A 21325-nucleotide genomic window follows, 5' to 3' on the forward strand; every position below is an offset into this window, starting at 1 on the left:
TATAGAACAAAGAGAATTACAAATGATTGATTAAAATTACAAAAACCAGTCGAGTTATAAAATTAAAACCAAATATGTGTACAGATTGTCATCGAGATGTACGGTAAAATTTTCTAAATATGACTTATTAAATGTCAAATGTAAAATAAACTCATGTTTGGTCGAGTCTTATAAATCCTGCAAGATGATAAAACATCGGTTATAATTTTACCAAACAATTTATTCGATGGCCAAAACCTAACATTTCAAGCAAAATTATACGAAAATTAGTTATATATTTGCTGAAAACTCAATGAACACTAAATGTTTTCTTCGCGGTCCGCATTAACAGCGTATCACGGACAATTTGATTTTGTTTAGTAAAATGTTTGCTTAATCAATTATTAATAGTATCTCATAATAAAACATTCCAAGTACATAATTTTGTTTGAAGAATAATTTAATTCAATTGGCTATTGAAAAATTTAATAAAGAAACAATTAGCGTTTGACACATAATGCAGTTTTTTTTAAATAGTGACACATAGATCGCTTTTTGCTCTATACTGAAAAATGTTCATAACTATTCACTAACATACCTAACAGCTAAAACCGACCATATTGCCGTTCATTCACCATGCAAATGACTATTATAGTAGGTATAGTTTACAATGATCACCGCGATTTTCATGGTCCAATTAAACGAAATCAAAGGAATCCATTTTGTCGTTTATCCCAAAACATCACTCCTACCTGCCACGCACTTAATTCGTCAATCCTGATTGCCTTCCTATAACCGTATAGAAAAAGCTAGAAAAACATTCCACGACAACCTCCGCAGGGAAACCATTTAACCTTCCGATTTCATGCTGAGCTCTTTGATCCTGCGGTCGTTTGCTACGGCCGAACCTAAGGTGGTCGGGGGCTTTAATTTATTTTACACTCCGTCAAGCTAAACTCACAACACAGGCCTCAACCCACGATACCCCGTAAACGACCCGTTCATGCCATATTTACCCCTGTCGAGGGCTTCCAGTCCCCAGTAGGGCAGTAAGAGCCGGGAATGTGCTTACTATATAGCATCACTAAAAAGAGAACCAGAAGGGTCGGGCGCACCAACTCATGGGGCAAGACAAGCCCTGGCGGGACGAGATCGGTATGAAGCGCAATGTCACTGATGATGGCTGACGGGATGGTTACAGAGAAGGATTAAAAATAAAGAACCTTTAGTCTTGGCAGCGACTGGAATCTTTTCAATGTCCTCCGATCGAAACCGATTCATCGCGCTCGAAAGCTAAACATCACCACCGGGCCCACCTTTCCTAGTGACTAAACATCAAGCGAAGCGTTATGCGAGACGAGCCAACGTTGCGAAGGGCGCTTCATGAACTGATGTTAAATAGCTGATAAGTAATACGCTTCACGATGTTGTCGCTTCTGATTATTGTGATAGCAACGTGCAGCGCTAATGCCTTAAATGAATGAGCAAAATGTGAAGAAGCCATCAAGGAAATATGGTCGCTTGGTACAATGTTTCTAAGCTTCAGGAACAAGACCGCTTTCATTTTTCTCATGACGATGAAACTTCGGGAGCAGGGAAGGCATCCAGAGTGTCAATTTATGATAAACACCTAGCACTTTTCTACGTGCACGTGAAAATACCATCATGTGCTTTGTAGTACCGATTCCTATCCACAAAGGATGTATCAAGGAAAAATATGACGTACCAACCGGCAAGCCTATAATTCTACCTTGACGCAATAACTGTTCACAAATGGCAAGTATGGATTTTTTCAGCACTGCCCTGCTATGTATAATAATGTTAATCATTAATTAAAAAAGAGCTCCTCAATATGTTTCTCCGCTTTTGGCACAATAACCGTAACAGGGTCTCACTAAAATTTAAAGTGTTATGTTGTATTGTTCATCCATTGCACAATACACTGTCGTATGTGTGGTTGCGTGCTGAAGAGGATATTTGAAAAAACGGGTATCAGAATACATTTTCTTAACAAAAAACACTATAATTCATGACACATTTCCAATATAATATTCGAAAAACATGAAGTTTTAAAAACTGGCTAGGTTTTACCAAAACATAAAAAAAAATTCAAAAACAAATCATGAATTGGTGATAGAATAATTACTTTGACTTATTATCCGTGTTTTTCGACTATTCGTACGAGGTCGAGTCCCGAAGAGCCCGGATAATCAGCGCTCCACTGTAATTATTAAATAATTCGTCAATATTGTAAGCAATGCAATGATGTGACAACACAATTTCAGAATCATATTAAACTGTTTGAACTGATTTTTAATTTTAATCGTTCACACGCTTGTGAATCTAATTTGACAACTATTTACCTTTTTTTAAACAGATTTGGTATTTTAATGAATTGTCGCGATTATTAGGCTCACAACTAATGAAAGAACTGTGAAAGAAACTCCGGTGGCTACTTATATCAATTAGTAACGAACGGCCAAAGCACGGAGTCCCCATCCGCCAACATCCGTTCGCCGCGACACCCTCCACTTCACTCTTTCAATAGCCGCTTTGAGTTGAAGTTTGGCCCTCACTTTACAATGAGGAATCTGTTCTTTTCCGTTTTTTCCGTAGTAAACGATATCTGCGAGGTTTAGCGGCGCTTTCGCAACTTATTCAGTAATGCAGTCGAATAATCTGTCCTTGCTACGGGGGACGGTCAATTTTAGAGTTGATCCCAGGATGGACATGAAGTTAAGTTGTGTGAGTTGATGGCTGTGCCGTGAGACCTCTTCTTTCATTTAAACCGAGCATAGGTATAAGAAGTGCACATGATTTTTGATTATGATTTTTAAAATTGTTCTACAATTTAATTGAATGAATACATAACACTAGGCTGGATACCTGGGATACTGGGTGGCTGGATGGGAGAGAAAGAGAGAGAGAGAGAAAGAGAGAGAGAGAGAGAGAGAGAGAGAGATCACCGGTCACTCCTTCAATTTAATTGAAAATTACTGCTTATGCCAAGTTTTGCATTATAATATGAATTGATACCAGCGCTTTTATAACAGATGTCTGTCCTCCCGACATCCCTAGACTTCACGAAAAAAAAACTTCAACCATGTTTTTTTATGACAACCGCATGACATTTTACACAAACTTTAAATTTAAAGGTAATATTTGTTGATGGATATCCAGTGAAGCATTCATTACTACTGTAACTTGCACCTTCCTTTTGTACTTTTGTACGGATCGATTTCATGGTAAGATTGGAAGTTGAAGAGTAAAAATACTTAATTCCGATGTGATTGTACCAGTACACAGGTAAGCGTGAATACAATGATGATCGATGGTGTTGATACCCGTGTTTCTAACCACACGTCCATTTTCATTGATTTTTACTCGGCATGTTAGAAGGATATTAACACTATCATCGGTTGAAAGTATGAGAAACAAATAGCAAGAAAAGAACAGCAATCGCGTACAGTCTTGTTCCCGAGTTACGCAGTTCTTAACTTTCGGGTATAAGTAGTGATAACTTTGCGAGCAAAATGGTCCTATGGTCATATACTCGAGTAACAACACCACCATCGGGATCTTTGAATTTTTGCTTGCCTCTATATTGATTATTGTACATTAAAGTTTAGTATTAAAACTTTACAACATAACAGAGGAAAGGTAAAAGTTATCAAATCGAAAAAAGCTCCATTGGTTAGCTATCTCACGAACAGATGACACAACCAGCTTTCTGTTGTTGTTTAAAATGCTCGTGTAACATCTGCTAAACAGAGTCTTTTATGATTCCTTTTAAGCAGAGAGCTTGAGTTGTTTACTGCATTTGTGGCACATGGGTTTTAAGATATGTCCTATATTTTCTGCTATTCAATTTCACTCATAAGAACTGAAAAGCAGTGTGCGTTAAACTTGTTCAAAATATAAAATATTTTTCCACTAAACTTATTTTACTTTTAATGTAATTTCGACCCTGGCAGCGATCTTATCAAAAACTTAATTTATTGACTAAATCATCTGAAGCACTTATAACACATAAATCAGTTATAATTTATCACAAATGGACAAATTCAATAGCTCCCATGTAGCCATAAAAAATCTATTTGATTATTAATAGTATTTTAAAACCGTCAAAAATCAAAAAGAGTTTCTTTAGGGATTTTTTTTCAATTAGGGTCAATATAGACAGTGTTTTTCAAATTTTAGCTACACTAGTTTCAATTTAAACTATACAGGTATTCTCAATTACTTACTTACTTACTTACTTACTTATCCGGCGCTACAACCGCTTTGCGGTCTTGGCCTGCCTCAGGAGTGTCCGAAACCGCTCGCGGTCTCGCGCCTTCGTCTGCCAGTCCGTTATCCCGTCCTTAGGGCGGTGGCAACGCTGATGGGATGCGATTTTATCGGACCAGATTTATATGGGATTTGACAGATAACGTCGGACGTGCGATTTCGTCGTCCGACGTAATCTGTCAAATCCCATATAAAAAGTTGACAGGCCGTCCGATAAAATCGCATGCGAAAAAGCGTTGCCAACGCCCTTAATGGCGGATGCCTCCACGCCATCTTGCCACCTCAATTTGGGCCTACAGGTATTCTCAATATACGCTATTAATGCGAACTCGGGGCATAACGTATCTCGAATATTAGCGTAAATCGAATTTCGAGGTGTTCAGTGAAATTATTACGTATTTTCGTATAATTTTGCTTGAAATCATAGGTTGTAGCCACTTAACACTTAAAAAATTTATATCTTGTAAAAAAAAATATGCTTTTGATGACGATAATTGTTGAGATATACTATACATGGTGCGTCATTTTTTCTTATGGCAAAAAGTTTGCCAAGCCTCGCGTGTATTGTGGAAGATGACAACAAACCAATGCGGCTGCAACAATTTCTATCAGTTATTGTGGAATTTGTGTATCATCATGCTTTTACAACAGGTCGGGGTATCGATATTATCATTTTCATCGCATGAACTACATAAGTTTTCGCAGCATTTTCAATTCGGATAGCGTTTGGACATCATCTTTTCCATACAAGGCTGTAGCTGACCTCCATGCTTAAGATAGACGAAATCCGCGTGAATGAAAGAAAATGGTGTGATGCGGTTACCAAATGAAATTGTGTTTTTATTCAATAAACGAATAAGTGTTTTATTTTATAATTAATTACATGAAAATATAAGAACATTAAGCTTAACAAAGACCTTGCATGCATAGGCATTTCTGTCGATTTTTTTTGTTTAATTTGATCTTTTTCGTTAAACATACCGGCAAATTTTTAAAATTTAACGAAACATTAACAAACCAAGGAAAGCATTATGCAGTGTTTTAAGCTCTGGAGTTACTACTGTATGAAAAGCTAAACGTAATACTTTTAGTCATACTTTAACGGTTTCATAATAGATTTTGCTACTTGGGTTATCATGCAATCGAAGTTCAACTAATGAGGGCTGACTGTAGTGGGACATTTGGCCATTAAATTATTTCATCTTTACCCACTATGCGAAAATCATACGCGTTATTAAGCGTTACCCACCGTTATCATTGTGTTTGACAGTTTGTTTGTTTTGTTGTCTGTCATCGTGTTTCACATTTCGTTTCCTAAATATTTTACACAAAAAACATGTCTGCGACTCCGGACCGGCATAGTATTACTTCCTATAGACTCAAATCCCCACGGACTCCAACATCACCTGGAAATGTGGCAACTTTAAGAATACAGGAGGCGATTACGAGCATTATAGAGCTACACCAAAAATGGATACAAGCTGCAGACAAGGGAATCTCATACTGTAATGCGATAAGAAACACTAAGAAAAACATTCTGCCACATTCTGCAACAACAGATCCGGATCCTTATCCCGAGAACTTACAATTGTATTGTAAAAATCTGATGGTGATGGTTTCAATAATGGAAGATATCAAAACAAATGCCTTGGTGGTTATGGAGAAAATCAAATCCTTGAACGAGTTTTTCGCCCATCACGATGTAATTGGTTGCACATGGAACTACCGCAAAACGCTAGACGCCGTTGAACAAATCATTTCATCATACACGAGGGAAATTAGTCTTCGAAAGTTTGCGGCAGGTAGGTACAACTCGTGTGTAATAATGCGATAATTTTGCTCTATTACCAATAATAAAACCGTCTATATCGCAGAACATATCGGGCACTCTACAACGCTTGACCACCTGAAGTACATTGCAATCAGCTGGAACCACGGTATTGACATCGAACGAGAGAGAGAATTAATTATTAGAATGATGTCATTTGAATACAAATTCACATCATAACTAAACAATCAAACTATGGTACGATTACAGACTGTGATACATAGTGCACGCTGAAACAAGCATAGATCGATTGCAATAATGGATACATGATAATGGGAATCTTTATTCACTTATGGTACTATTATCACACAAATAAATCCAATTATAAGGCAGGATTACATCCGTGATCATATGTACATTCAGTTCCCCAGAATCGTTTGGATATTTTCCTTAGGCTCCTATCGACTGAGTGCTAATGTAAATAAGGTTCCCTAGCTACAATTCCTTTATCTTTGCGTAAACGCTATTACGACTGATACAATAGAAATCCTCAACTATGTTGGGAGTGTTGAGCATGATTTAAGTATAAATACGTTGTCTTCTTACGAACATCGTTCGCTTTAATTATGGCATCGCTAATACTGTACAGCATTTTAGTTGAGTGCTGCAGACACCTACGTTCTATCGCTCTTCGCGATTTGATATTTAACTAGAACATTTCTGTGCAGGAAACGGAAGCTTACAATTTAAGAAATACGAACACAGCCATGATTTCTGTGTTTTGCTTATTGTTTCCTGATTTAGAAGGGCAGGAAACTTCAACGCAAAACATTATAGAAAGTTCGTTATATTCGTGATAGAGCTAAACGCATCCCGGTAGTTCAGTTAGTACTGCGAGATGTTCGTTCTTCAGATGAAATACTTGTGCCACAGACGACTGGTTCTGCGTAGGGAGGTGGTTTCTCGGAACACATTTTTTCATCGCAAACGGTAATAGAACAGTCTAGTATTTGGCTACCTTCAGTGCTTTGAACGGTTTCAGTACAATTACTATTACTCATTGTATGGGATGAGCTAGGATGTACTGTAGGGATGTAATTGATATTCGCATTACTGCTGACATTTACGTTCGATGCTATTGATAAGTGTAAAAGAGCGGCAGGATCAAGCTTGATCGCATCGTCGTAGCTTGGTGGGGCGGCAGCAACAGTGTCGTAGTCAGGAGGCTTTTCACTCCTTCGTTCATCATTAGCACTAATGACGTGAACAGGATCATCGCCCTTGAAAATTAAGAGGAAAACATAAATTTTACTTATATTCAATCGCATATGAATCGCTATCGCCCTTACCTCGTCACCATTCGTTCCCGATCGACCGGGTGTGTGAAGCCAACAACACATTGCAGTACATATGAGACAGGCACCTGCTGCAAATAGGCGTATAAAATATGATGATATGAAGACGATAATAACCAAACTTGCTGGAGGTATAATTGATATAAGTAACTACCTAAAATACATGCAACTCCCGCATATCGTACTGGTTCTGAATAATTTTCGGCCAGACCCAACCAATTCACCAATGCGCCAACACATAACAGCATCATCCCATAGCGATATGGTCGCTGGGTTCGACGTGTTTCTTCTAGTGACATGACTGAAATAATAAAAAAAGAAAAAAAAAACAAAATATTAGTTTCAATTTAACACAATTAAACAAAATAACCAAAATCTTAGAAATTAGAATCCTTGAATGAACTGATAATTAAAAATTTTATAATTTTTTCTTGATTAGTTTTGAGATCATCTTCTTTAGCATGTCATTATTGTTACAGGAACACGCTGGAACAGCTCACTTCGTGAACAAAAGATCGCAGTCGTTTAAAAGAAATAAGTTTACACTTATTATTCTAAATTCCTTCCTTCCTTCTTTGGCACAACCTTTGCACCTGTGTCGGTCAAGGTCTGCATCTACCACTAGAGAGTGGGCTTGGCTTTCAGTGACTTATTAATTACCCATAGCAGGATAGTCAGTTCTACACATGGGGGCACGAACCCATTCGAGGCTTGAACCCATGGCGGTCATGTTGTTAAATCGTACGAGTTGATGCCTGTACAATGAGTCCGGAACATTCTATTTTTTCTTCATTTTTATTTAATTTTTTTTTATTCTAATATTCTAATTTAAATTTAATATATTTGTTCTAATTATTCTATTATTCTTGAATTTCTATTGATTTTTTTGTCGACTTGTGGTTTCTTAGTCTTATTTTATATATGCCAGCTTGCCATATACCTTCCTACGTAACATGAGACTTTCTGTTAGATACCTCTTTCTATTTGAACATATACCAAATGGTACATTTCAATCGATTATTCTAGGTTAAAGCATAAAGTCCCATCCAAATACGGAAAATATGTTGTATTGTGATCTACTAGGTATTTATGTATATAAAAAATGAAATGAAAAGTGAAATAACTACACCCAACAAAACTAAACTATATTTTTTACAAATTTTAATTCATATCATTGCATTCTCTATCAGGAATACCAAAATATTGAAGCAACACAGCATTGTTCGTATGATACACAGGCTCTACCTTTTTACACTGGTGAATGGCACTCTTAAACTTGTAAAAGAGGCATACTTCTACTTTGCAGCGTACGTTCGCATGCGTTGTAACTGTATCGAGTAAACAAGTTGTTCCCAGTAACTAGATGCCGCAAGCTAAATGGTCCCAACTGGTTTGTACTATGTGTCACGTAGCTCACCTGATAACTTCTTTTGTGCACCTATAGTTGCATCAGAACCAGTTTTCACATCAACAAAACGGTATCAATTATTACGCGCTGTGCTCAGTGGATCGGGCAAATGAGCTAACTAACTCGATCATAGAGCATAGAACTATCGGTGTCCTTGGTGATTGGTGAAGTTCAATGTCACTAGCACAGATAGTACACGTGGTGCGATGTCGTCATCGTTAGTCAGCTGCGTATAGGAGCGAGTCAAGAAACAAATCTAGCACCAAATTTCTGCCTTTACCACACTAACCTAAACCGTCCTAACCGTCCTTGTTTAATGCACATGTTTGAAACCAAATTTGAAACCCTCGTCACGCGGAAACCAATAAGAGTGGGAACTGGTCGAAAACTAGCCCCAAAACCTAAGCTCCGGCTTCGACGATCACGATAACCTTGAGCGCATGGCTAGACACGTATGGAGTGTTTTTTTTTTGTGGCTTTTTGTCATTCTTCACTTGAGTCGAAACCAACGCCTAATGAAGTTGGTTAGTCTTCCGCGTTACGATTTGTTTTTTGTATGGATTTTAACTAGAGTTACATTATGCAAAGATCGAATGTTCACAAACGTTTTGTAGTTCGTCGTTCAAGCAGGAAGCAGCGCCAACGATTCAAATGTCGACTATGAAAGCACTCCAAGTGATCACGACCAATCTATTAAAACAATCAATTGAATGGTGAACGTCACTGCAGATAATTTTGCATTGCACTAGTCGTCCATCGGCGCTGACTGAGAACCCAAAGGAATTCGAATTGTTAACAACGTTCAAACTGCAGTGTGATTTCTTCCATTATGTTACATTTATATTGTCTACTCCACTCCACTGAAATAGCGAAAATTGGAGCAAACTTTCAATTTACTTTACAACTGTCAGCATCTCTGGTTCGTTGAACGCGAGAAATGCGGAAGGTTTCGTCATGCATTATTCACCGATTTAAACTTAACCGAATCCGTTATGTTTTGTTGCTCAAATTGGACTCGTACAACAACAACAACAAATCCCAACGCACAGTAAAGATCAGAAAATAATGCGTAATTTTCGTTAAGGGTTTATCCAACCTTCGCGTTCTGGTTTACGATTTTATCTCTTCTAGATTGTATTGGAAAAGAAATATAAAATGCAATACCGTTGTTTTTTTTTGAAACTGTTTCTAAAACAATTAGGTACGATCAAACTAAACTCTTCCACGTTCTTAGTAATTCAGTAATTGGTAGCATCACAGTTCAACAAACAGTACGTGTTATTATTAACTAGTGTAATGTTTGTAGGAACATTCGCAGACAAAAAAGTCAATGCTTCAACCTATAATGTTCGTTATTTAAGTAACTACAATTTGGCGCGATTCACAATTTCACCGTCTATAAATAAAACATCTCCTCTGTTCTGCACCATATGCTCCTCCGCACACCATTCGTTTTATGTAAAGCCATGTTTGTTTTCTTTTTTACTCACACATGTTCACTCACTTCGATTGAAATTCCCTTTGGCAAAGGAGCTTGTTTATATACCGATGTGATACTACTGGCAGGAACAACACTTCTCTGTTCCAATAATGGGAATAGACTTTTGGCTGAGTAAACTGTATCTATCTTCTTGGGAGTTTCATAATTTCTATAACTAAGCGAAGCACATTCAACAAAAACCGATTGTACCTTAACTATTCAATAAAAACACATTTTCCAACGATCGGTTACACCCGCCCAACGACTGACACATAGCGTAACAGACGCGTTCGCGATCACTGCTAAACTGATACGTGAATCTCACGGGTGCCGTACGTGGAGTGCGTACATGGGGGCGCACAACGAGATCGCACAAGTTTTGTTGCGTTTCGATCGTACACCGGTAACGTATACGCACGGGCACTTTTACTAATGTGGCGATAGACGAATGTGACTGAGAGCATGAACTTGAAACGATGCTGCCTACAAAACTGAAAAACAAACACCAACACAATTTGTTTACCGACCACTAGCTAGCTGTTTTGCTGCACACCCCGCACAAGCAACGCGTAGAACAGTCTTTTGCAACACGTAGATCAAACCGGTCCGTTGTTTCGTGGCCATCGTCATGGTAACGGTCAATTGGAATAGTATTGGTATGGGTAGTGTAATAGTAGCAGGGGATGGCTGTGTTGGTGATTGGTACCAATGACGATACTTTCAAAATGATATTACCGGCTTCGAGCTCTCTTATAAATATGGCGTAAATAGTCGTAGATCAATTAAAATTAAAGCATTCATTAATGCATTCAACGTTCATTTACTTTTCTACACATAATTAACTGAAAAATGTTTCAGTCTTGCTCAAAAGATTGCCAAAAAATCCCAATTCAAGCATTATGCACGTACTTGCGCTTACATATGTTCAAGAGCACCTAAGGGTTAATAGATTCGCTCTCGAAAGTAATTAGTATGTTTGGGTTCGGTTGGAGGTGAACACAATTTAGTGTACGGTATATATTGTTTGCCGATACGTTGTCCATACCGTTTCCATTCTGCCTCATCGGGTCTTGACTTGTTAGCACATGGTCTCGTTCCACTTGACCGTGAACTTTACCGGAACCTGTAACACCTCTGATCGAATCACCATGCGTAGAGTTATCTCCTGGTTATATGTTTTTTTTTACTCTGACTTCTTCACTGCACTATTTGTTTTTTTTATATGCATTTCTTCATCTTAACTCAAGTGAACTTATTTGACCTAAGGTCATAACAAACTTATAGTTCTTGTTTTACAAAACATTGCAATGCCACGTTCAACAGGTTAGTAAACATTCCTCGTTTAACAACGTTCAAATTTGTCAAAATCAATATACATCGGTCAAAAGCAGCCTCGTTGTAAGGTAATATACACAAGAGTATACACAATGTGGCTGCTGTCAATCTGCGGAGCTTATTAATGAAGATAGTCTCTCGATTAACGTTGTTGTGTAGGTCTAGGACACAATCTGAACTCATATCGGTCTATTTTACTTCACAATCAGCTCGGCAGTGACCTCCACAATCGGGAATGTATAGGATGAAACAGAAAACCGGTTCAATACGCTCGTCGTGGATGCATTTTGTCGATAATCGCTTGTTTTCATTTGATTGTGACACAAACGCTAGACAGAAGAAAAAGTCGAGTCCAATGCAGCACATGTTGGTCAATCATCTGACTACTGTGGTCATGAACAGTCTGACAAGCATTCTGCGTATTCTTTAATAGAAAAACAAACAGCATGATAGTACGTACAATATTGATCATAAATGCCACAGAGATTTGTGATATTTACGATCGTTTAGGACCCATCCACGGATACCGCAAGTCCCACGTCAATATAATAACAAGCACAAGTAAAACGATGTGTTTTTCAGCGTCTTCTAACAGATCCAGTTGACAATACAGCATCATGGTTTTCGCGACCAAACGTTAATGTGAATGTTTACAGTTAAACTGCATAGACGTAGTATAGCAGTAAGGTTACTTCCTAACACTTCCTAAAAAAACTCATGTCTTTTTACAATCTTACATTTTTGACATTTGATAAGAATTGATTTTTAAAAATAAATTCACTTGTTTAACTAATTCCAGGTTGTATATCTAACACTTCAACAGTATAACATTGATTATAAAAATGTTTTCACTTTTTTTAACTAATTTTAGGTTGTTACTCTGACACTTCGATAGTAAAATGTTAAACTCTTTTTATAAAATGGTCAAAATGTTGGATTTTTTTGTGACAGAAAATATAAAATAAATTGTAACAAAATGGTCGAGACACTCACTCATGTTATCCATTATCTGTGGTTAAAGTTATGTATGTTAAAAATAATGATACACCAAACAGCGCTACTTTTTACACTGTTTCTTAAATTGCTGATCTGGTTGGTCGGATGAGAAAAATAACACTAGTTTCTCGACGTATGAAGAAATAGGCTTCAGTCGGTGTATCATTGACGCGCTCAATACGTTGACTGAGAGAGCCAGTTCTCTGCATTTTAAGTAGCGATTGTGACAAGCTCTGAGATATGCGTGATCCTCAATTCAGAGCAAAGAAGAATTCACCACATTTGTTTCAGTTTAATACTATTTCTCTTAGTCTCTCGCATGTTCTCTTTGCATACGTATGTTACTATTGTTTCTTTTTTTATTTAAATGGATCACAAATTTTCTCTTTATCATGAATAAAAATAACAAACTAACATGCAAGTTATAGAAACAGTTTTGAGTCTTAGCTACCTGTTTCAGAAACAGTTTATATTTTTTTAAAATATTATATACACTTTAATTATTGCAAAGAGAACAGAGAAAGATCAAGTGAACCTAATTATTCGTTCTACATAACCAAGTCGAGGCGCATTTTCTTTTGTCGATTACTATGCCATGCCAAACGCATGTGTACGCGCACATACATTACAGTATCTCATAGAACAAAATACTATTTTCAGTCTCAGGTGTGAATACAATTTATAAACCGCTTCTTTTTTACCTTGCAAGGTCTATAACAGGTGCAACGTAATGTATCACGCGGTATAATGTAGTTTACTTTTGGTCACAATTTCCCACTTTTTAGTGTAATAAAATTACGATTCTACACGCTTTGCAATGCAACATTTCATCACTAAGTCAATATTGAATAAATCACTACGGTATCTTTGTCAAATATTCTACTCTTGCCCGTGTGCTCGAGAGATGCGAGGAACTCTCGGTTGTTCAAATATCTGCAAAACGATAAGAGTAATGTGCCAGGGGATTTTTTTTCCTGTTTTATATATTTCACTCCACTGTTTAGAGCAGTTATATCTTGTTTTATCTACTCAAGAGTGCACGTTGGTTCTTTTACCCCAACGCATTCAAGTTGAACAACACGTTTGTTCAGTTCATTCTGATAACGGGTTAAGCGAAAAATCTACAATACTGCTGTATAATTGAATGAATTACAAAAAAGAATATTCTTTTTTTATACAATAGAAAAAGAATATTTTTTATGATACGTACCTCGCACTCTTAGTTCCATTATGTAGTTCTGATGGTAATAATGCACTAATTGCAACATTAATTTGTCAGCAATCCTATATGAAAACAATTTATTGCGTTGCACAAATCGGTCGGTCGGATGGGAAATCTGATTGATCGCTATCTTTATTTTTGTCACATCATTTCCTAATGATTTTATTATACACTCTGCATATTAACTCTGCATATATTTGCCTGAAGAACAACCGATGCTAGTCAATTGCTAGTTTCAACTATTCGTTAAGAAGACCTTTTCCTCAACCAAACGTACGACGACTATACAGAGAAAGCGCACTATCGTTTTGATGTGACCATACAACTGCAACGAGCACATTTCCACCAATCTGTGTCAAGAATAAGTGTGAGCACATTGAAAAATTCACCACCATCAGGGATTTCCTTTGTTCCTACAGTGTTCATTTTGCACCTTATCAAATATTTTAAATGACATACCACACATCATTCAAACCGTTCTTTGCTCACTTGTCCGTGGGTTGTTGAGCACATTTCAAATTGTAACTTACTTTACAACTGTGAGCGCTATGCCACTAAAATAATAAAACAAAAAATGCTACGATTCATCTGGTTCTTATTTATAAACGGAAAATAGTCATTAAAGCGTATTTAGAAGAGAATAGCATAAAATAAATTAAATGATTGAATGATGTACGCTTGCATTTATAGTAGTTAAAATATTATATTTAGGTTTGTGCTCCTGGTTTAGCCTGGTTTTAGGTGATGTTAGTTAAATTTTGTTTGCTGATAATTTTGCTCAATTTGCCAAATAAGTAAAAATGCCTCCTAAAAAAATAAAAAAGAAATGCTCAATTTATAATGTAAAAAGTCAGGGCACATAGTGAAAATTGTATTGTATCGATGTATAACATATTAAAAAAAAACATTTATAGACACAATATAAATGTATATTTTTTTGTAGAATATATAAATAGTACAAAAAAAGTAATACCTTTTGAATCCTTCGGTATAAAGTTTATGGAATCTCCAATAATTTTATATCTAACACATGAGACCCTTGACATACGACTGTATTTTTCAGTACAGTAGAAAACGTCGAAGGCAAGATGTATGTCGTAAATGTCGTTTGTAGATTATCCATCAATGTACAACAGTAAATAAAAAGTAGAAAATTATTATAAAGCGAGTTTTGACTAAAATATGTTTCGATAATTTATTAATTTCATTAACCGTCTTGTGTACGACCAAAAAACTTTACGTAATCGTACAACCGCATACCCGTGTAGGCCATACATTTTGTATGGAAGAATGATGTTTTTCGTGATTAAAAGAGTATATCTTTTGAATTTCTTATAAGATTTGAATGAAAACTGTCTTAAAGGTTCATAATAATGTTTTATAACATATCGTAGTGAAATTAAAATTTTAAAAATCCTATCATGATTTTTTTCAATCAAAACTATGTTCTAACTCCACCACCATAACTGGCCAGTCCGCATGTTTTAAGTGGATGATTAGTCTTTTACTAAGCTTTACTTACGTTTCTTTCAAAAGTTATATACATTTTTCAATTGTTTTGCTTGTTATATAAAAATATATTTTGACGATCTATAAAATATGCTCATCATGTTTTATTAAAAACCGGCTCCGACCGGCTCCAGACAACTTCGGAACCTCCTCTACTCCAACCCAACGGAGCCCGCTCCGCACCCATGGCTCCGAAGCTGACTCCACTTCAGCTGCTCCGGAACCGGCTCCACACCAACGACTCCGCACTCACGGCTCCGGAGCCGTTACAGATTACCCCAAAAAATCATTTTCAATAAAGTTTCAATCGGGAAGATCCATAATTAGCTGAGTATATAATGTTGAAAGGATTCTATAAAAAAAATCGATAAGTGAACATTGTGCAACAATCACACAATCTCATCGGGTATTAGCTTTGGGTACATCGGGTACGCTTGCGAGAAGATAGATTAGTTTTTTAGGCTATCATACAATATTAGGCTCTATTGTCACGTTAGTCCAGACCCGTTGGTCCATTGATTCGTCGCCGGCTCCGGGGCTGTTGGTACGGAGCCGGCTTCGGAGCTGTTGGTGCGGATTCGGCTCCGGAGCTGTTGATGTGGATCGGGCTCTGGAGCCGTGGGTGCAGAGCCGACATCGGAGCCATTGGTGCGCTCCAAAACACCCATCCCTATTCGGCAGTAACACTATGACAAAAGTATGAATGTGTGTATTAACTATCAGCCAATTCTATTTTGTTTGCTTGTAGTGGTTGGTATCATTTTAAAAGAGATGGTTCCAACGTTAATTTCAAAATATTGTTACACTGTAATACAACATTTGTAAGAAAGGAAAAAGACATAAGCATCCTCTCAAAACATGCGGCAAGGCCGGTTGGGGTGTTGAAGTTACAGCACATTTTTGATTGAAAAAAATATAGATGGGAGTTTTAAAATTATAATTTTACAGCGATATGTTATAAAACATTATTGTTTACCATTTTCATTCAAAACCGACAAGTAATTCAAAAGATATACGCTTTTAACCACGAAAAACATCATTCTTCCATATTAAATGTATGGCCTACCCGGGTAGGCGGTGGTACATGTGAAGGATATATAAACTCAAATAATTTTTAAAAAAATATTTAAACATTTTTGATATTTTTTATTTTTGGCACATGAGTAGAAAACATCTTTTCTGAGGCATTTTTAAAATTTGAAGTCGAGACGATTTTTTAATCAAAAGTTATTTTGGAATAAAGATGCGATACTTACCCGGGTAGGCAGTTGTACACATGACGGTTAAAGCGTTAACACGTACGTATGTTGACGATTGTGTAATGGATCGTACGTCAAGATTTTCCTGTATACAGTATTAAATGCATTTTTCATGTTACGGCTGTACTCCCAAATTTATGCAACCCGCACATGGCGGCTGTCGTATATTCTATAGTAGAGATGGGAAAACGTATCGGATAGGTTCGCTCCGTTATATGAATGGATCAACAATAAGGTACACGAATTTATACCTATAGTATATGCTTATGTAGTTACCTATAGTATAGCATATGTAGTTTTTCCCGTTATACGCTATTAACGCTGATCGAGAAAAACCACGAATCACTAATTTCCGCGTAAGTCGAAACTCGTGATTATCAACCAAAATATGGCTAATATTGTTGTAAGTTTGCTTTAGGTGTATTGGCCACTAAATAAATGATTTGATATGATACTGACTGAAGATTGAAATTTGAATCTTTTCAAACGACATTTAGACCTGATGAAATGACTGGCTAAACTGTGTATCTCCGAATCCTCTTATAAAAGTATCTCGGGGGTAACCTGCACTTCACAAACTGTACTTAAAGCACCGACAAACCGACGTGACACTTCGTACAAAATGAGCTTCAAAAGTTGTCTCCTTATTTCAAATGAAAATACGTTAAACCTAGCGCCATCTCTATAATGATTCGCTTACTACACTGACACAGAGAAGAAACTGCTAAACCCCCTTTTTGTTTTTCTTCGCAAATTCGTATGCGTATTGTTTTATGTACTTCTCACATCTTTTGCATTGATTTGGAAACTTATAAAATGATTTCCTGGGTGTTTTGTCCAATAATTCTCACAAAATCTTGCCTCACACTTCCTTTGCCATTTGTATTTAGAAAAGTTGTTTACATCGAAGCAGCAGTGAACAGAGTTTACTTTGACAGAAGTGTTCGCCTCACTGGTGAATGACAGTACTTTCGTGTGGGACACTTTTGTAACGCCAGTGTCACGTCGGTTTGTCGGTGCTTAAAGTATCAGACCCGCTGAAATCATCTGCCACTAAATGTCACTGGCAAGCAGTGTGGCGAACGGTGATAGTCGTTGACATAAAATTTTACAAAATTATACTTTTTGAAGCATCGCATTTTAGATCCAAGCATTCATTCGAAAATCACCGAAAAAATATCATTTGACACGATGATATTTTTCTGCTACAATCATTTGACTTTTTGATTTTGCCGTAGCTCAAGTGAACTAGATCTTCATCAAAAATGAGTCCTTTTTCGTGTTTTCGTGTGAATTTCTATACTTCTATAAGATAACACCATTTTCCTGGTTGACTGAGTGAAAATATCAAGTGGTCTAATGGCTAAGTATCGATAAATGCACGATTAAGCAGTTCTGGAGTCTCATGAAAAATGTCAAATGACATTCATTCCACATTTTTTGCAATCATATCATCGCAAAAGCATTGGTTGTTATTGCACAAATGATTGTCGCTTTTGGAGAGTCGTGTCATGCTAACCATGAATATCATAATAAAAAAATGATTTTGACACCCGCTTACTGCGAATATCATAAAAAAATGTCGACAATTAACAACACTGCTGGCAAGTAAGAATGCGGAATTGAAACAGTTGCTTGGCAGTAACAGGAAAACCATATTTAATGTATTCAAAAACTAAATTAGCAGCTAAAGCCGCCAACCACCCAAAACTACGTTCGACAAAATTTGACCTACGTGGAAATTTGACATAAGTGGGCTCCCCGCCGTTTGATATAATGGTGTAGCTCGAAGACATCCTGTAAAGATTTCCATTTTCCAGTGTTGCAGCAAATGTTCAAAACACAATGTATAAGTTAATGCGATGTTTAGGGGCATACTTCTTACAACGAGGAGCAAGGCGTCTCCATCATCCTTCAGATATGTTTACTAGTTTACATCGAATGCAGCCTGTCCTCTGCATGATTTGTAGTTTTCCATAAAAAGGGACACAGTTTACACTAAATGATTAATTTGTATTTTTTATTCAGCTTTGACTCAATCACATCACATTCAATACCACGCACCGGTATTGAAATTCCTGTACCACGTAACATGTTAGATGAGCTTAGCTACGACTTTACATTAACAAGCGGTACGTCTATTTACAAAACAGTACGTTCGAAACACGCATTTATTTCAAAAACCGTGCAAGTTCTTTCTGTTTTATAGCGCGACAGTTTTTTTCTTCCTAATTTGTTTTCTCCTTTATTTGTTTTACAATTGACACTATGAAGCAGTATTATTTGCAGTCAACTTCGAGAATACTTGACAGTAAACTAATATACCTCATCATAAACATATGGTTTAAACATATTAATTTTAGGATTCACCGCGCAAACAAATTTTACTGCTGAAACTTCCTTACTTCCTTACTGGTCTACCTATGCAGAAAAAGTTCGTGGGTTGGATGCAGTTACTTTTGTTTCATAGTTCGGAGGGATAATATTGCTTTGTTTACGATTGGGAAGGACATGGCGGTTTCCATACGCTTGATTATTTACAGTTATCGAGCTTAGTAGCAATGTTTTAGTGCCGTTTTGTTGAAGATCATAATAATATAATGTAATAACAAAATTGGGAGAGGTCAGAGGAAGCATTTTTTGAAAAACTTTTAATTTTGATTATAAACTTTTACTTCATCTGTTTTCTGTGCTTTATTTAACCCGTAATCGTGAATGTAGTGACAAAAATTTTGGCGCAACAATTTATTTAGCACGAACCAATTATAGATCATTTGTATGTGTAAGCACAAAAAAAGCAAATTTTGTTCGTTTACTTTAGCTGTAATACGTGATATGCATCATTCGGCTAATTTATTATTAAAGGATTTGAATAGAATAGATTATTCTTTCTAAAGTAACGAAAATGTAAGAAAAAGACCAAAACAGACGTATGTAACAGACGGAAAACAAATGTTCCATTTCATTTTACTTTGTATGGATGTGTGTGTGTGTGTGTGTGTGTGTGTGTGTGTGTGTGTGTGTGTGTGTGTGTGTGTGTGTGTGTGTTTTAATTCCCTCATCTCAGTTTCGAATAATACACAAATATCTTTTTTTTTATTCACTACCAGCGTTCATGCTTTACATCGTCTATTGAACGAAGCCAGTAAGATTCAGCCTACCGGAACATGTATCGTTGCGGTTGAACGAATTTTAATTGGTGGTCACTGGGTAATTTATTTACAGCGTGTGCATTGGAAGTACTTTAAGGTTTGAAGGTATGAGAGGGTTTCGGATTCCTGATGAACGTTACAGCGTAACTCCATACTGTTTGCGTCTCAGTTTCCTTATTCCCGTATGTTGGAAGCTTATGGATCAGTCTTGCTCGTACATTGTTTTGGTTTTGTTTACGGTTTGATTCCGCCATCCGACACACTACGAAACGTTGTCGTAGCCAAACACCGCACCGATGCTCGTGCTTATCGCCCGATTCGTTTATCCTACACTATTATGTACAACACCGAATCTTCTTACAATCTAGTAACTAGGAACGGCACCCGCTCACAGTACGCCCTGGTACGTATGGAGACGGTGGCATTGAGATTACCTTTATCGTCAGTCAGCATTCTTCTCCAGGACCTGCAGCTAATTGCAGTTTAGAATAAATTATTATAAATAACCGCCCTACCACCAGCTTCAAACATCATTTCCAAAGTCCGAACCGGCATGATAGCTAATGACGCTGCGGTTTCCGGTCGGCAGGTAGATAACCACATTCGGATCACCATTCGAGGCTCCGGATGGCATCGTGACGCTGGTGTTTTGGTACAGGTTTGCCATAGCCATTGCACTAACAGTGGAGGGGTTCCAACTGTTTGTGCAGCCCGGCACTCCCGTTTCGCCCACCTTAATATAAAGCTGTTGTTTCTGTACCAAATTGTTAAGCGAGGACATTTTCTTCCGCTGCTCTTGATGCAGTGCTGGCTGATTAGCATGTTCACCGGACGTTGACTCCTGCTTCAATGCGGTCCGCAAACTACTTACGAACGGTGTACGGGAGAGTTTAAAACGATTACTACTGGAGCCATTTCGCGGTACTCTCGTGCCTTGCGTTTTGTTAGACATCGGGGGAGTGGAGTCGTTGATTCGAACGCCATCGTTTCCGTTGCTGCTGTTACTACTTCCACTGCTTGCGCTACACGCACTACTGGCTGCACTGCTCTGCCCATTCGAACTTCCATTCTGACTTGGCACAAGGTGATGATAACCCCCGCCCGCGGATGCATTGCTCGCTGCCAGCATGGACATTGTATGAGACGCCAGTTTATTCTCGGTGATATTGATTTTCTCATTTGGATTCAAATATGACTCCGAGCAAGCGTTCCGAACATAGCCCGTACTTTCATGATCCGACGATGTCCGTGTCATCGAACCGCCTGAATAGGTATCGCCATTGTAATACATTTGACTTGCAGCTGCCGCTGATGGCAGCAGGTGATGCAGGTGACTATCATTACCAGTTACACTCCCCGGGGCAGTAATAAATCTCACATTTCCAATCAGGGTGGTTGTGGCATAAGGTGCTGGCGATCGCGTACCTCCCGAACTGTACTCGCTCGGAGCTCTGCTGCCGTTTAGCTGCGCCGAGAGATGGTTCATTCCATCGGATGTCGGGGGATTGAAGGACGACACCTCAGCGTAATCGCTGGGATAGTCTGTGTACTCGACATAGCTGTATGTAAAAA

The 21325-nt window shown here is 37.5% G+C and overlaps 3 protein-coding genes across 11 annotated transcripts in view; 1 reads left to right on the forward strand and 2 right to left on the reverse strand.

The window, feature by feature from the left end:
- The first annotated feature begins 5458 nt into the window (after positions 1-5458).
- LOC121597051 lies at positions 5459-6277 on the forward strand. Its single transcript, XM_041922523.1, has 2 exons — positions 5459-6071; positions 6144-6277. The coding sequence occupies exons 1-2, from the start codon at positions 5606-5608 to the stop codon at positions 6275-6277; spliced, it is 600 nt and encodes a 199-aa protein (XP_041778457.1). The 5' UTR covers positions 5459-5605.
- Positions 6278-6360: 83 nt separating this feature from the next.
- LOC121597049 lies at positions 6361-14192 on the reverse strand. Of its 9 annotated transcripts, none has more exons than XM_041922521.1 (5): positions 10491-10788; positions 8810-9026; positions 7547-7693; positions 7387-7463; positions 6361-7317 (listed from the first exon to the last, which is right to left on the reverse strand). In XM_041922521.1, the coding sequence occupies exons 3-5, from the start codon at positions 7689-7691 to the stop codon at positions 6919-6921; spliced, it is 621 nt and encodes a 206-aa protein (XP_041778455.1). In that variant the 5' UTR covers positions 7692-7693; positions 8810-9026; positions 10491-10788; the 3' UTR covers positions 6361-6918. The 9 variants fall into 9 exon arrangements, with proteins under 9 accessions (XP_041778455.1, XP_041778454.1, XP_041778452.1 ...); XM_041922520.1 differs by having other exon boundaries at positions 10305-10788; XM_041922518.1 differs by having other exon boundaries at positions 10291-10788.
- Positions 14193-18604: 4412 nt separating this feature from the next.
- LOC121595762 (roundabout homolog 2-like) overlaps positions 18605-21325 on the reverse strand; it is a 30466-nt gene continuing 27745 nt past the window's right edge. Inside the window, exon 14 of the mRNA XM_041919965.1 lies at positions 18605-21312. Within this exon, the coding sequence (XP_041775899.1) occupies positions 20277-21312 (1036 nt within the window). The 3' untranslated portion in view covers positions 18605-20276. The remainder of the gene's footprint in view (positions 21313-21325) is intronic.

Source organism: Anopheles merus, chromosome 3R, assembly GCF_017562075.2.
Source record: "Anopheles merus strain MAF chromosome 3R, AmerM5.1, whole genome shotgun sequence".
In the NCBI taxonomy this organism is placed as follows: domain Eukaryota; kingdom Metazoa; phylum Arthropoda; class Insecta; order Diptera; family Culicidae; genus Anopheles; species Anopheles merus.